General features: G+C 46.6%; 1 protein-coding gene across 1 annotated transcript in view; it reads left to right on the top strand.

The window, feature by feature from the left end:
* The first annotated feature begins 2,836 nt into the window (after positions 1–2,836).
* The window catches only part of LOC123385942 (translation initiation factor IF-2-like), a 64,146-nt gene continuing 49,686 nt past the window's right edge, over positions 2,837–17,296 (top strand). Inside the window, exons 1-2 of the mRNA XM_045059326.1 lie at positions 2,837–3,777; positions 13,904–14,012. Coding sequence (XP_044915261.1) covers positions 3,039–3,545 — 507 coding nt within the window. The 5' untranslated portion in view covers positions 2,837–3,038 and the 3' untranslated portion in view covers positions 3,546–3,777; positions 13,904–14,012. The remainder of the gene's footprint in view (positions 3,778–13,903; positions 14,013–17,296) is intronic.

Below are 17,296 nucleotides of genomic sequence, written 5' to 3'. Positions count from 1 at the left end.
ACACCAGAGAGAATGAGAGAGTGAAAAGGAGAAAATTCAAAACAAATCTGCTCAATTATATTAATGTAATAATAATGCCAACAATTGTTTTACACATGCCTACTGATTTACATTTTACAAAGCACCAAGGTACATTATTTAGCAGTATTCTTACAACAAATAATCCAATCAAATGATAATCAAAATAGTGGCTACCATTTACTGAATGATTACCAGGAACACTTTTCATGTGGTATTTTTAAAAATTTATTTATTTTGAGAGTGTGTGCGCAGAGCCCTACATGAGGATCTATCTCACACACCAAACCATGAGATCATGACCTGAGCCAAAATCAATAGTCGGACGCTTAAGTGACTGAGCCACCCAGGTGCCCCTTCATGTGATATTTTATTTAATCCTCCTTGTGGTACTAAATGTCATCCCCATTTTGCAGAGGGGGAAACAGGCTTGGAGAGGTTAAATAGCTTGCCCAAAGGTAGAGAAGGGAATCTAGGTCTTTCTCATCCCAGAGTCCAGGCTCTTGACTTTAATAAGGTACCTCTCACAGGGATTTTTCACAAGTTCGAGAAGGGAAGGCCACTGAGGAGGAAGCAGCCCTTATCATCTCAACACAAGGAGACACACACATGAATACTCCAAGAAGTCCCACTTCCTCTGCTGTCCTCTGTTACAAACTCATCCAGCTTGCAGAGATACAGGTCCACAGATGAACGCCTCATTCCTTGTAGAGACAAAGGTCAACCCCTGTGGATAACATACCTGTCATTTAACCTGTATCTGAAGCTGCAGCAAGAGTTTCCATTTGACAGGATGCAGCGACAGCAAGGCAATGAATTAGCATCTAGTTTTGAAGCTTGTTCACGAAGAATACTTTAAGACTGAGAATAATGAGATGGAATGCCATTTAGCAGAATGGCTTGTGATATTCAAATAAATGTTCAACTTGGGAGATTCAAGCACACACAAAAAAAGAAAAAGTGTAGAAAACAGCAAGGTGCAAATGAATGGTGACAGCTCAGAGTTGGCTGTCCTCTTATTCATGGGACCCATCTGACCTCCATGGTAGGGTTTGCTGTTAGCAGTGCAGAGACCTGACACAATGCATACATCTGGGATACTCTGTGCTGGGTAGGCTTGGGGAAGAAGCAACGGGACCCTTAAGAATTTCTTTCCTCCCCTTACACTCAAGCACCAACTCTTCTGGAGTGTCTCCTCCCTCCTCTTCTCCCTCTTCTTTCTCTAAGCTTCCTTCTCCTTCCCTTCAACACCAACGTGCACAAGAGATCTGAGGGTGGGGTGGGGAGAGCATGTTAATTCCTGGGATTTTGAGACAGTAAAGTGTCAAGGTCAGCACCCCCTACCCCTCAGCTTTCTAGATATACTTAGATACATACAAACACACTGAAACTTTAAAATGGTGTAAGGAGATCCACAAGCCCCCCATGTGAAACAAAATCTTGGTGCTTCATTGCCACAGAAGCATAGAGGCAGCAGAAGGCTCATGTTTATTGGTTATATCCACATATGCCTACACAAAGGAGGTGGCCCTTGCACGCACACACGCGCGCACTCGCGCGCGCGCGCGCGCGCGCGCACACACACACACACACACACACACACACACACACACACACAGGAATCCTCATACACAGGCATCTTGGTAACGCGGCCTTTCCTCTTTGCCTGCCTCATCTCTTCCCCACCCAAAGGTGTTGACCACAGCTGCCCTGTGAAAGGCTGAGGGGTACCACGCAGTGGGAAGGGAATCACTCTGCCCTTGGCTACTCCCTGCTGTGAGGCGTGGGCAAGGCACTTAGCCTCTCTGGACTTCTGTAAAATGTAGATAATAACCACCTGGCTAGATGCTGTGAGGATGAAGGGGAATAATATATGTAGGGCCTTTGGCACAGCGCCTGGCCCTGTGCTGCCTGGTTCCCGAGCCTGCCTTTCCTACACCCACGCCTGGGCTCATAGTGCCTCCTGGCACTTGGTCCCCACTCTCAGGATGCTGGTCTGATACAGGGAAGAGTGGGGACTAGTCTAGGACTTCGGGTGTGTAACAGGAGAGTCTCAGCTCACAGGTCGGCCGGTCAGGGTGGCTTTCAGGGCTCCACGGGTGCCGCGAGCCACGGACAGGTGGGGAGGGTGGTCAGGTCTCCGGTGCGCGGACCCGTGGGCGGCGGGGCGGAGCCGGCGGTGGAGGTGGGCAGAGCCCAGCGGTAAGTCGACCCAAGGCTGTGGGTGGCTTCCTCCTGTTGCTCAGTATCAGGGAGAGGCGGGGGAGGACATTCATTTTTTCCAAAGTAAGCATCCACCCATTGCTTCGATAACTATCGATTGTGAAAAGCCGGCGGCGCCTCTTAATGGCGAAGCCCTGCTCCCGCCCGCCCCCGCGGCTGTGTTCCCGGACCCCCTCCGCCGGAACCCCCTCTGCCGGTGCGGGACAGCGATGGGCAAACCCTTCTGCACCGCTAGTGCAGGCTCGGGAACTGCAGCCACTAGCTGTGGTCTGACTCCTGCCAGTCCACCCGCGGGTCCTTTCCTTTCCGGAGTCCCCTGTCGCGCCCTCGGACCGTGTCACCTGTTCCGCAGCGTCCCTGGCGCCCCGGGTTCGAGGACGGGGTGGGCGCTCGGAAAGTTCTTTCAAAGGGCAGATGTGTTGCGACCCTCGCTGCAGCAAACTACGGGACGCAGATTTCCCGAACCTTTCCCCACCCCCACGCAGCCCGGGCGACCCGAGCCCGCAGCGGGACGCAGCTGCGCGGAGAGCCACCCGCAGAAGCACCTCTTCTTCCTCCCGCGCGCCCAAGTGCAGTGAGGGAGAAAGCCTCACAGCAAACTCATAGCGCGGAGCAATCCCCAGTCCTGGCCTGGAAGAGATCGGCCTCCCGTCCGGCAGCTCGGTGACATACTCGCGATTTCCTGCCCCGGCCTCCCCTCCTCCCGGTCCCGGCCCTCCGGGCTGGGCTGCCGCGTCCCCTCGGTACCTGCGGCGGTCACGGGCTCGCCCTCGCTCTGCTCGCCGGAATCCGAATCCATGCTGCGAGCTGCCGGCCGGGCGTCCGCAGCCGCCCGCCCTCCCGTCTGCGGGACGCTCGGGGTCGGAGTCCGGGCTCCGGGGGCCGCGGCGCACTCGGTGCGGGCAGCCGGGCGGCGGCAGCCCTGGCGGCGCTGGCTGGGCAATGCGCGGCGGCCACGGCCGGGGGTCGACTCCCCAGAGGCGAGCGCCGCCCGCGTCCCGTTCCCCGCGGCCGCCGGCCGGTGCCTGCGCGCGAAGCAAGCGCGGGGCGGAGGGTGGGAGCGCGCGGGGAAGAGAGCGGGAGGGGGAGGGGAGGCGCGAGCAGGGAGGAACGGGAGCGTCCGGCCCCGCGGGTTCCAGACCGGGCTTAAATACCCCGGGGGCGGCGCCGCTCCTCCTACCCGCGCCCCGCGCCCTGGACCTAAGGAGCGCGGCGAGGTCGTGCAGGTCGGCGAGGCCGAGCGGTCTCTTGCTGGGGGCCAACTTGGGACGATTTTGAGGCGAGAAAGCGCCTCTACCGAGTAAGGAGAAGGAGAGGTTCCGTGTGGGAGTCCTGGGGTTGCCCGGGTTCGAGTCCACCAGCCCGGAGACCTTAGAAGAGAGACTCAACCTCTCTGAGCTGTTTCCTCACTTGGCAAATGGGGAAATGACAGTTGCTTTTTGTCGGGAATGTTGTGGGGGCGTAAATAAGATCATGCACGTGAGGAGCCGAGAACGGGGCCTGGCGCTTGGCGAGGAAGCGAACAGCACCGGGCAGGTACGCTGGCTCCCGCGGCGCGTCTCCCCCGCGTGGGCGGGGCGGGCGGGGCGGTCGCGGCGCGAGGCCGGCGCTGGGAGCCGCGCGCGTGGACACGCCCTGCCGGCTCCGGTCCGCCGCTTCGCGCCGCCGACTCGTGCCAAGACCGGGTTTGAAACCTTGTCTTTCTCCTTAACACGGAGTGCTCCACATCCTCAATATCCCCTGCCCTTTCACTTTCTAAAGAGGTATTTGCGCATTTACTTCGTCATTAAGAGAGGAAACTACCATACTAGGGAAAACGCCCAGAGCAGGAGCAGTAAGGCCTCAGGAGATCCTTGGTTGTTAATTCTCAACCATCCGTGCAGTCTTACTGCCTCCCTGAATTATCGGCTCCAACACTTATGTAACCTCAGGCCAGCTTCCCTGTATATTAAGTTCCACAGAGAATGAAAACTAACTTTATTGACCTGAGCAAAATGAGATGAGGAAGAGAAAGTCTACTAAAGCCATTTAATTGTTTCCTATGTGCATTTGTTTAATCTGCACAGTGACCCAGTGGAGAGTTGAACTATCTGCAAATGCTTTTTTGGAGATTCAAATATAGTCGAAAGTTGGCCATTTCGTAGAATTCGACCTATATTATTATCCTCATTTTATAGATATGGAAACTGAATTTCAGGGAGAGTAGATAACTTTCTTGTGGTCTCAGGTCCAGTAAGCGGGTGGGCTGGGACTTGAAATCAGGCTTATCTGATGTCCAGATGGGCTCCTAACTGGTAAGGTGTAGGGTCACAGGTGAGTTTGGCCTGTTGGCTACCTGAGGGCTTCCTCCTTTAGTGAAGGTATGGGCTTCACAGAGTACAAGTAACAGTTCTTCTACTTTGTGTCCTCAGAAAACATTTTCTAGACGGCCAAACTCAGGACTTTAGTTGACAAAAGTTGGATGGGTTTCCATAGAACAGTCAAAAGAGTCTCATACTAGATGTGTGATCTTGGGCAAATGGCTTAACCTTCAGTTTTCTCATGTGCTGGCATCTCCTTCATAGGGTGGTTGTAAGGGAGTAAATGAAATAATGTGTGTGGAGGCTATTACTCAATGCCTGGCACACAGCTAATGTTTGGTAAATGGAAAGTACATTACTTCTTAGATCTAATGGATCCCATTTAGAAAAAACAATATTTTAAAATCACATTTTTAAGTGAAAAGAAAAAAGTACCAGCAACATTTGGATAAAAGTTGATATTCAAAAATAAATAGCTGGGATCATTTAAAAAGTTTGCTATCATAGCTTTGCATTCTTAAGGAAAAACAATGATGGTAGCATCAGAGAACAGAGCATATTGGATTGGAAAGATCTCCAGCTTCCTCTGAAAGCCAAACCTTGATCCAACAATAGGAAATGTGAAACTTTCTTCCCTTAGACCTTCTTTCCTGGCATTTGGTAGAGGATTTTTTGGTTTTTGTTTGTTTTAGTGGACAGGTGGTCTGGGTTGAAGGGTGAGATAGACAGAATCCCACTCAGGTAATAAAGGAAATAGGGAAGCTCACTACTGGAACTTGATTAACAGTAAACCAAGTATGGGGAGCACACATTTATGACACATAGAGGCCCATCAGCCATTGGATCTTTACTGAATAATAAGTACATTTCTACTCAGAGGTAAATTGCTGGGGGTGGGGGATGCTGGTCAAAGTGCTTTTGGAAAGTCTATGATGTGAGTCTTCAGAAAAACAACACCTATTCATTTATCTGTTCCTATGTTCAGTCATAGTATATTTCTGCCAAAAAAAAAACAAACAAACAAAAAAAATGGCAGACATAGAATGAAAAATTGAAAGTGGAATTAAACAATGGAGAAGAGAGATCCAAACTAAATAAGGTCTCCATTCCAATTTCCTATGATATACAGGCTGTTGTCATGGGATAGCAAGACAAAGGGAAATGACTGCTGGCATGCATATGTGTTTAATGAGGAACATTAGTGGAACATACCTTATCTGTCCTCCCAGTGTGGAAAAATCTGTATAAGAGAAGGAAGTCCTTAAAATAGCATCTCATGGCCATCACCCCCACAAAAAACAGTGAAATCTGAGGTGCTGAATCTCCTTTACCAACCAATCCTAGTATATTTCTTTAAAAAAAAAAAAAAAAGAAGGAAAGAAAAAGCTCTTAGAAAAGAGGAAAGGATTTCCGTAGTTCCTCTGTGTATTTTTAGACGAATGGCATCACTTTGCAGACTTGAATCTAGAGTCTGAGGGTTATAAACCACTTTCCTCAGTGTTTCCACTACATCTTTGCAGTCTGGCTGCTTTTCAGACACACAAGTTTCTAACTCTTAGTGGTCATTCCTTAGCTTCAGCTAACGAAGTCTTTTGGCTTTTTAAGGAACTTGCCTGTCTGGTGGGAAAAGCCTATCTACTTGTAAGGTGTCAAGAAACAGATAATAAAATAGATCCATTTCTGCTAACACAATAATACTCTTTAATCTAAGCCAGTGCTGTGACTCATCTGCCTGTCTCCTTTTGTGGGATGGAAAGGGAGCTGTCTGTAAACCTTCGGGCAAGCAGCCTGGAGAGGGGAGGAGGTTCCTCTTACACGCTAGGGCTGCTGTTCTGCTTCAAAACCCTACAGAGCTCTGGAACTGCCTTTTTTCCTAGGCTGAAGCAGCCCTTGGTATTTCAGGATGAGAGGTTGGCCAGGACAGCCCCAGTTTAAATAACTTGTCTCAAAGTGGATGCTGGCACCAAGGAAGCTTCTGCCCAGAGCAAGGGGGGCCTTCATGGCTCTCTCGGAAAGCTGTACAGTGAGGTCTGAACTGGCTTTATATCCATCTGGTAGAATGAGGTGCCAGAAGACAGCCTTGAAAGAAGGGGCTTTTCCTTTTTTTTTTTGGCTAGCAAAAATAAAGTTTTATTGTTCTGCATTCCTTATTTCAAAAGTATCACTGTGGAAAAATTAAAAGTTAAAAAAATAATATTTCCACCAGTTGCATAACTGTTAACACATCTTTTGAGTAATTTCTCTCCTTGTGTATGGCATTCTCCTTTTTTAACTTGCTTTTTCCTTTTAATAATATGTTGTGAACATCATTCCATCTACTTTTTGAAAACATGATTTGCACAGTATTCTGTTGTATGGGTGTATCATAATGTAGTGAAATAGTGCTCTAGGATTGGGCCTTTAAGTTGTTTCCAAATTTCTGCTATAATTGACAGCTCAGTAAACATCTTCATGTCTAAATCTTTGCATACATCTTTAATCAATGTCTAAACTTTCAGCAGCCTCATTTGTTCTTGGGAGAGAGAAACAAGACAGAAAATTGTAGCTAACAAAATAATTGCTGTATGTATCTCAAGACTTTATGATTATCAAGAATTTTTGTGGGCATGATCCCCTCTCACCACCCTGGGTGAGTTATTTGAGTTCTTGTATTCTTGTATTTATCAAGCATTGATTGAGCCCAGAGGGGATCCCTATCGGTTGAGGACAGGAGTGGAGATTTCCCTTTCACGTTGTCTTTGTGGGCAATGTGTCCTCTGCACAGCTGTATCCAAGTCTGGACACCTCGTGGGAGGCAGACTGTTGGGCATCAGGCCGTTCTACGTTCTTAGCTTTTGCCCTCATGAGCTGCCTACAGGATAGCTTCTGGAGCAGCTAATGCAGTTATAGTGACTCTAAAGCACTGTTTCAGAGGAAGAAGGTAATTGAGAAAGAGGGGAAGAGGAAGAGAAAGAAAGAAGAAAGCTCTATGGGCCCAATCTCTGTTGTGCTCTGGCCCAGCTTTCTATGGGCTTATTTGCAAGTCTTTTAAACAGCAGGACCAGGATCAGAGGGGTCAGCCCTTCTGGGACTCTCCCTGATCACATATGGTGTCTGGTCCCACTTGTGTCATTCACAGTGGGGGCTTCAGGATGTGACTGTGCTGTACTGGAGCTGTTCTTACAAGGATCCACAGGGCTCCTATGTGGGCACCCTAAGTGACCACTTCACTTGTGCCCAGTGCCTTCCCATCATCATGTGGCATGGAAAGAGTCAAAATTGTTCCCACTGAGGGGAAGACAGTTAAGACCCACACGACTTAAGCAGTGACAGAGTCCTTACAGTTTTCAGGAAGATAGAAGAGTACTCAGAGACTGCAAAGGGGCAGTATTGCCCAGTTTTCAAAAGGAAAAAGGAATAGGTTCCAGGAATAACAGATTGGTGACATTTTTGGTGCCCTCTAGCAAAAGTCTGGAACAAACAGGGTTATACACACTTAAGAAAATGATGATCACCAGTAGCCAACATGGGTACGTTATCCGTCTCATCAAAATAACCTTGTTAACTTTCTTTAAACAGGGTCACTAGATGTCTAGTGACATCAAGATAATTTTATTCAACTTCAAAGTAGCAAATATTAGTTGAGTACCCTTTTTGTGCTTCAGGTGCAAAGTGAAGGGAACTGGCTGCCACACATACCATATATTGTTATTTAAGTAAAGACTTTGATGAAATCTTGCATAATTCCCTTGTTGTTAGGTGGATCTAGAGCTGGTTGAATGATCCTACCCATTGAGTCTTGATTCATGATCCTGAGTTAATTTGGACAGAAGTCTCCAGTGTAAATGACACAGTGCTCTGTCCTTGGCTCTGGTCTATTCTACTTTGTTATTTTATTTTGTTTTTTATTTTTTTATTTTTTAAATGTTTATTTTGAGAGAGAGAGAGAGAGAGAGAGAAAGAGAGAGAGAGAGAGAGAGGGATTGATTATGAGCAGGGGAGGAGCAGAGAGAGAGAGGGAGAGAGAGAATCCCAAGCAGGTTCTGCACTGTCAGTGCAGAGCCCGACACAGGGCTTGAACTCACAAACCACGAGATCAGGACCTGAGCTGAAATCAAGAGATGCTTAACTGACTGAGCCACCCAGGTATCCCTACTTTTTTCTTTTTTTAAATCAGTGATTTAGAAGATGAATTAGGTTCTGCTTATCAAATATGTACCCTTCTAGGACAAGTCAGGGAAGACATGGAATCACATGGAAAAGATAAGTGGGTCTTGGTGGTCCATGAACTCAATGTGAGTCAACAGTGGGATAACAGCTATGTTGCTAAAACAAGGGTGGGCATAATCCTGTGTTTGAGCTGATGTTATGGATACCTGGGGTCTTATGAGCATTTGGTACCACATTTTCAGGAGACATACCAGGGAGCTCCCAGAGCAGGAGAATTAGGACAATGATAGAATGGTTTCCAAACCATTCTTTGTGAGGAAGTTTGAATATCATTCCAGGGAAGAAAGAAAACAGGGATGGGTGTCCTCAAATGTGGAAGAGACCTGGACTCTAGGCTGATGCAGGATCAATAGATGGATGTTATAAGAAAGTAGAATTTGGATTTTGTGCCAGTCCTGGCCTGCCTGTTCTCAGATCCATTCCTTGCCATTTCCCTGATCTGTATGGAAGAAGTGCTGATCCCTGCAGTCTGTGTGTGCCAGGGATATTCTCTCCAATTGTCTATCCCTCAGATATTGGCACCTCCTCCATGGCTGCATCTCCTCCGTGGCTCTTCCAGCTCCTACCAGACGGACTCACTGTGGTTCCAGCTTCCATCAGGTGACCACAGCCTCTGGGCTCCAAACGGCACCTCCTCCCCTTTGTCCCTCTAGCCCATGGCAGTGGCTTCCTGCTGTTGCTAATATCTAGCTTGCTTCACTGTCCTCTGTTTGGCTTCTCAGCTCTTCAGTCACCTCTGTGGCCAATTCCCAGCATTACTCCTGGAAACATAAAATAGTTTCCACTTTCCTAGTTGGGCCTTATGAGTATAGACACACAGAAAGCAGAAAGACTATTCTAATGATTACAGGTGGATGACCACATTGTGGGAACCTGGAGTCCATGATCTTTAGGGTTCCTTTAGAAGTTGGAGCACAGAGGGGAAATGACATGCTCAGATCCCAGAAGGGTCAGAGTTGGGACTGGAACTCGAGGATCCTGACCCCTAGACTAGCACTCTTTTTTTGATGTTAGCTCTCGCCTCCTCTGCAAATATCTTCATTAACCATCCACCCATAGTTTCTGTTAATCACTCTTCTGATCTATGGGAGGGAAAATTGAGTCTCCTAAAGTCTTTTTTTTTCCTTTTAATTCTCTTGTAATTATGGGACAACCCAGTTCAATAATGCTTACTCGCTAATTATTTTACAGAACAAATACTGCTTGCCAAGTGTTGAGTGGAACCTTTTTTTCCCCTCCATTCGAAGCATTTTTACTTAGAAAAGCTAAATACATGTTCCAATATAAGAGGCTCCATTTATGCAAGTTTGTGATTTTGAGGGCTATAGAAGAGGAAGGGGATGTTAAAGGTCATAAATCCCATTACTTTAGATATAAAGAGACATGTCCAGGAAGATGGAGTGACTTGCCCAAAGTTAGCGGCAGAAGTGGGACTAGAACCCAGGTCTCCGGCCCTAGTTCAGGGCACTCATCATAGTACTATGCTCCTTTATGGGCTGTTTACTATTCCTTACTACATCTGGTTTTCAATCTGCTTCTAACTTCTGCAAATCTCTCTCCTCAATACTGATATTTCCCCTTTTATCATCTCTTGCACACTAGTGCTCTAGTAGCCCATATCCACCTGGAATGGAATTATTAAAAGCAGGACTTGACCAACCCCTCTTTAATTTCTTCATCTCATCAATGACTTTTTCCCCTTTCCCTTCCCTTTCTTTCCCTCCCTTCCCTTCCCTTCCACTTTCCTTCCTTCCCTTCCCTTCCACTTCCCTTCCCTCCCCTCTTCCTCTCTACTTTGTCCCCTCCCCTTCTTCCCCTCCTATCCCGCTTCTTCTCGCCCCTCTCCTCCCCTTCTTGCTTCCTTCTTCCCCCTCCCATCCATCTCTTCCCCTTCCTCCTCCCTCCCCTCTGTTCCCTTCCTCCCTCCCCTCCCCTCTCCTCTTCTGGATTTTTAAATTTTCCAGTTCTCTTTCCTCTCTAGCCAACATTTTCTTTCCCACCAAGTCTTCTCTTAGCATTGTTCTTTAATTGACTCCTCCCTTCTGTGTTCAAAGCCCATCTGCCTGGTTGAAGCCATCAACACTTTTAAGGGAGAAATCTTTCAAGCACTGGATCTGATTCCTGGTTGCTGTAAACCTTTGATCATTCTCTGAGGAAAGCCATAAATTAGTGTCATCCCTTGGAAGGACCCCTGGGCCTACCTCTATTACTTCCCTGGCCTCTTGCCTGTGGATGTGATCATCTTAACATCTCAGACAGTATGGCATAGGTGGGAAATCCTCCCATAGCCAAAAATATCAAATTTATTTTAGTTCAAACCATTACCACATATCATCCCATGGTAGTTTTCAGTGTTTCAACAACTTTCTTTTTTGGCTGTCAGTTTTAGCTGGATTTTAGATCTTTCCAAATTTGTATTATCTAGACATTAACAAGCGGTTAGCTTTATTGAAGCTCTTTCAGGATAACATCATTACAATATTTGAGTCACAGTGACCTTGTTCAAAAGCACTAATCCTCCCCCCAAACAGACACATTGATACCATATTTCCAGTTGGCTTAATGGTATTCCAAATTCTGTGTTACTTTTTTCCAGTGTGGATTGTCAAGTCAGATCATTGTCAAGAATCCAGGAACTCAGTTCACCCTTCACATTCGTATAATTCATACTTTCATTTCTTTTGATGAAGTTGATGAGTCCAAAGATCAAGTATTAGGTTTCTGTCCCGGGAAACAAGTGAAGGGGATACCTATCACCTTCCGTAGTGCAGGACATTGCTGCAAGAGTTAATAGGAATGGGGAGTGGCACACAGGGGCGAGGTCAGCTCTGGACGCTGGATCCTAGCCCCATCATTCTCTCCCTTCCCAGATACAGAGTGGAGGGTGGGGTCAGTGCAACGTGGACTCTCAGTTCCAAATAATCACATCTTTCCAAAGTCTCCATCAGCACCCAAGGTGCCAACAGCTCCCAGTTCCTCATGCTCAGAGTCTTCAAATTAGTTCTTTGATTTTTGTTTTTCTTTCACTTTGGCACCCATAGTCCTATCAAATTCTAATGCTATTTCTCCATAGGTCTCTCTCTCCTTTTTTAAAAGTTTATTTATTTGTTTTGAGAGAGAGCGCGCACGCATGAGCGAGAGGGACAGAGAGAGAGAGAGAGGGAAAGAGAATTATAAGCAGGCTCTGTGCTGTAAGTTTTTTAATTTCAATATTTATTTAGTTTTGAGAGAGAGAGAGACAGAGCATGAGCGGGGGAGGGGCAGAGAGAGGGAGACACATATTCCGAAGCAGGCTCCAGGCTCTGAGCCATCAGCACAGAGCCCGACACAGGGCTCAAACCCACGAACTGTGAGATCATGACCTGAGCTGAAATCAAGAGTCCCGTGCTTAACCATCTGAGCCACCCAGGCGCCCCTCTCCACAGGTCTCTTGATTTTATCTTTTCGTTTCCAAATCTGCAGTTTCCCTCCTCCCAGCTCTTCACCTGTGTCTTTGGTTGCTGCAACAACATTTTCCCCGGCCTTGCCCAAATCCCACTACACCCAAGCCAGAGCTCAAGCTCTGTCTTTTTCATCTGAGAGCTGTGTCTTTACTATCTTACTCTGCTCCCCATGCACAGAAGAGCCTTGAATACATGTCAAAACAAAGAACTAGCCAGAGACTACGCAGTGATGGGTTTGTTCCATGCCCACCCCATTTCAGCCTCTCTCTGCTTCTTTCTTGCCCCACACTTAATTTCTCTGGCTCTGTTTGCTGCAGCCCTATCCCTGTCATGTGGGTTCCTTGCTCCTCTTCTCCCCAGCATAAAGCCTGTCTCCTTCCTGTCAGCCAGGGTGCTTTGCTGTGATGGCTGGAAGTTTTGACTCTCTGGCTTGGCCTGGGTTCCTTCTCCCTGGAATTATCCTCACAGGAACTTGAGGCCAGCATGCCATGGTTTTCTTGGAACCCACTTCTTCTTCTTGGCTTTTCCCCTGGACCACTAACTGTTGGGTAATTTCTGCCGTGGTGGAGTGAAGACACCTGGATTTTTGTCCTGGCTGTTCATGACCTTGATATGTGACTTTAAATAAGGGATGTTTATCACAGCCCTCTTCACAGGCCAGTTCTGAGGACCTTCAGCTTGCCATCTCACGTGTCTTGAACATGCCCCTCACTTTCCTGTCATGCCTGTGCCTCTCCTCACCAAGTCCCTTCCACTGCCAAGATGAGGGAGGGGGTGAGTCTTGTTTGTAACCTGGCGTCCAGCGTACCCTGGACCCTGCATGTCCAGTGACCCACAGTTTCTCCTTGGCTTTGCCCCACAGTTCATGTATACTTGAACCCATGTGCTTGGTTCTACCTCAGTTTCCCCACTTGCACTCATGTGTCCTTCTTCAGACTGTAGCCCCACCCTGGACACTGACTCTTTTGGAGGTCTGGCTGTATCCTATCATTTGAGGTAATGCAAACAAGTCAGTTTTCCTCTCCAGAGAGTTTGCCTAATACACACTGCAATTTGTGGACTCTTACTTTACTTCAAAAATTAGTTTGATTGGATATTTTTGAGTGGTTTAAAAAATTTCTTTTAAACAACCAGTTGTCTTACAGTGCATTTTAAGAATATAACCAAGAACCAGGGGAAGTTAGACAGTAAAGGCTCCTGGACTATCACAGAAGTTAACTATTACTTGAAGGAGGGTCCCTTAGGCTCTCAGTCATAGTCTAGTTTTCCTTCTTTACCCTGAATTTCTGTCAGGGGTGAGGATGAGAGGGAAGGGTGGAGGCCCCCTCTGTGCAGCTCCAGAGCCACAGAGGAGGAGTTTCTGTCCTGCACATTCACCTCCCCTACGTCCTGGCAGCTTCCTACTGCCAACACCCTCAGGCTTCTGGAAGTGCCAGGGAGCTACGGGGAGCAGCCTTTAAAGAATGACAGACAGGATTTGGGGATAAAATCTAGGTTCCTTCCCCCTATGTGGGACAGCTTTGCGCTGTGTTGTGGAAGTCTCAGTGCCTTGAGCCCCAGCTGCTCCTGGAGGTAAGTAAATTGCACCTGTAAGTAATGCACCTGCCTGTCTGGGCTGCCTCCCCTTTCCTTTGTCACTCCCAGCCCCCTACTGGTGCTTCCTGGTATCATCTCCCAAACAAACAACTTGCCCTCCAATCCTTATCTCAGGGTCTGCATCTAAGGGAACCTGTCTTCATCATGCCACAAGAACAGAAAGCTGAGAAATGATGGAAAGAGAAAGCAGAAGTCCTCTGAGAAAGCAGACCCAGGAACTAAGGTATTTTGGGGCCCGGGGTCATTCAGCAGGGATCACTGGGACTTGAGGTTATGTGGCATAATGACTATACACATAGTGGTGATCTAGGGATAGTGTGTTCTCTAGAGGAGGCTCGGGAAGAAGTGCATTTTAGAAAGGTTTCTGCAGTTTGAGTTTCTTAGACACCCCTTTCCCCGATAGCCAGGATTTATTGGGTTTTCAGTTGGGCTAAAATCATGGCCTTCAAGCTTCAAAGCTCCTGGTTCCAGAAGTTTGATTCTTTAAGATTTTTATTCTTTATGTTTTTCATGGTCCTTGATTTCATCCCTTCCCACATCCCCTGTTTGCATAATGGAGTTCTGTTTTTTAAAGTCTGCCTTCCCATGGAAGCCCCTTTTGCCCCTTGGCCATTTCAATGGCTCTTCTTGTGCATGATTATCTCCTTCTTGGGGTAAAGGGATCAGTTCTGCATTTGGTATTCCAAGGACCAATGCACTGAGATTTGTACTTCTGTTTTGTTTCCAGTCCAAATTGATTATTTTTTTCAGTTTTCATCCAGATGTTTGATATCATGTAAACACAGCTTGAAAGTGTGCCTGAACTGCCTACAGATGTACACCCGTGAAATCCTTTCCAAATTATATATAATGATGCTCTGGGTCTATTTATATCTATGTCATAGTCTCTGGCTTGAGTTTTAGCTGTAAGACTAAGTTGGAAAGAAAGTGAAAAATTCATGTGTGGGGGTGATGTGTCTACTTGATTAAAGACTCCAGATATTGGGAAATATTCAGGAATTGATGTCATTTTCTACTGAATGCTGGCATGTCTGTAATTGTGGTGTTATGGACTGAATGTGTTCAATTCATACATTGAAGCCCTAACCCAAATGTGATGGTATTTGGAGATGGAGCCTTTGGGAGTTAATTAGGATTATATGAGGTCATGAGGGTGGAGCCCTTATGACAGAATTAGTGCCCTTATAAGAAGAGATATAAGAGAGGTCCTCCCCATCTCCCTGTCCCCCATATTCATGCTCACACAAAGAAAAGGTCATGTGAGCACACAGTGAGAAGGTAGCCATCTGCAACCAGTGAGGGGAAAGCTCTCACCAGAATCTGACTGTTCTGGTATCCTGATCTCAGACTTCCAGCCTTTAGAACTGTGAGAAGCACCAGTCTATGGTACTTTGTTAAGGCAGCCTGAGTAGAATGATGCTCATGGAGACCCAGATCTGTTGATACATTTAGCATATTGTCACTGTGACTGTCAAACCTGCAATATACCCCTGAGACTAAGCCAAGACCTCCTCACCTGGTGTTTGGCACCAGAAAGATACCTTTAAGCCTTTTATATCTACTTTACTTCTACTCAATTCTTACCAAAAGCTTGGTTGCAGGATATAGTGCTTATGGGTGATGATATAGCAGATTGTATTTTCCAAAGATGGCAGCAACAGTGTTTCCCATACATATGCCTTTCTACAGCATAACCTTGATAGGCCTCCTATTAAGAAGTTGTTCCCTGCCCTGTTTGTTGTTGGTGTTCCCTGCCCAGCTTCCTGGCCCACAAAATTATAAACAAGATAAAATGGTAGTCGTGAGCTTCTAAGTTTTGGGGCAGTATGTTATGCATACCTAGTAACTGGAACAGATGTACATTTTATTGATTACTGTGAATAAAATCCTACCCCTGGATCTTTTGAGCAGCCCTCAGGTGTGGTGCCCTGTTTTGTACCAACAGACAGGATCAGAGACAGCTATTCTGTGGAGATAGTGTTGAGGATGGGACAGAGTTCACTTAGAGCTTAGTGCAGGAATAATTATACCACCTGGGAGCAGGTTGTATCTAACAAACACTGTGAATCTTATCATTGCTCAGCATCCCCTCTTTGCTTTGGCTTCTAGGAAGCTCAGGTCAACCTTGTGACCAACTTATAACAACTACTCTTCCCTCTTTGTATCCTCCTATATTTATATTTGTAAGCCTCCTCAAAATACTTTTGGAGCAAGGTGGGGTATAAATAAATTAATGGGAGAACAAATGTCCCTCAAATCGCTCTAGTATTTGAGAGTGTTCTTAGACTGAGTTGGTTCCAACATTGCTTTACTATAGCTAAAAACCAAAATATTCTACATTCTCTAAAATAAAATACAAGAAACTAAAAGGGGCAGTCTAGACCATAATTTATTTTGAGAAAGGGAGAGAGAGCACAAGCAGGTGAGGGGCAGAAAGAGAGGGAGAGAGAATCCCAAGCAGACTCTGCACTGTCAGTGCAGAGCCTGACATGGGGCTCAATCTCACAAACCCATGAGATCATGACCTGAGCCAAAATCAAGAGTCAGATGCTTAACCAACTGAGCCACCCAGACATCCCTAGACCAGAATTTAAAAGGAATAATTATTCACTGCAAAGTAATATTATTCAGTAAGCAAAATAATGAGGGGCTTAGGGAAGGTAATGTTTATTGAGCACTCCCAGGCATGTTATAGATCCTTTATGTACCCAATTTTACTTAATCATATTTAATCCTGATGAAACAACCACGTGGGCATAAAGTTGTCTTATTTTACAAATGAAGAAGCTGAGGCTCAGAGAGGTTAATAAGTTGTCCAGGGTCACTCAGCTAACTGGGAGACCTGAGATTCAAACTCCATTCACTTTCCAGTTATGGTGGGTACTGATGACAACTTTGAGGCCCACATAAGTTAGAATGCTTCTCCAGGCATAGATCAAAACCCATCCAAGTGAACACTGTGCAGGTACATCTCTTTCCTGGGAGTGGGATTTTGTTGTAACTGGTCCTGGCTGAGGAGGGATTTGGTGCCCTGGGATGCAGCAGGCATGGAAAGTGAGCTGCAGGAGTGAGAGCAGTGACCCATCTACAAGGGACGAGCCTCTTACACAATCATCACTTTCTGAACTCACACTTTCAGAATGGGGTGTTTTGTTTTCTTTTGCCTGTTCCATATTATCATCACCATGCCCCACCCTCCCCTGGAAAATATCATTGCTTCTTCAAGAAGGCTCTTGGGAAAACCTCTCAGATGTCGGCCATGGCTGTGGGTGAGTTTTCTGTCACACTCACCAATGTGACAGTCTCAGTCTGCTTATTTCTGGGCACTGTCACAGAGAGACATTTGCCACTTCTTCCCACATATGGACAGGAACTAGAGAAATGTGTTTTTGGTATTGAAATAATTCGTCAGCCATGAGCAGATTGGGCAAGCGTAATGACCATGGGCTTCTGAGTGGGGCTTGAACATTCTTGCACTTTGGGTCATGAATTGTTCACAGTAATGAT

Source organism: Felis catus, chromosome B3 (genome assembly GCF_018350175.1).
Source record: "Felis catus isolate Fca126 chromosome B3, F.catus_Fca126_mat1.0, whole genome shotgun sequence".
NCBI lineage: Eukaryota > Metazoa > Chordata > Mammalia > Carnivora > Felidae > Felis > Felis catus.
The sequence above is the reverse complement of the archived record's forward strand: the minus strand, read 5'-3'. Positions and strand labels throughout refer to the sequence as shown.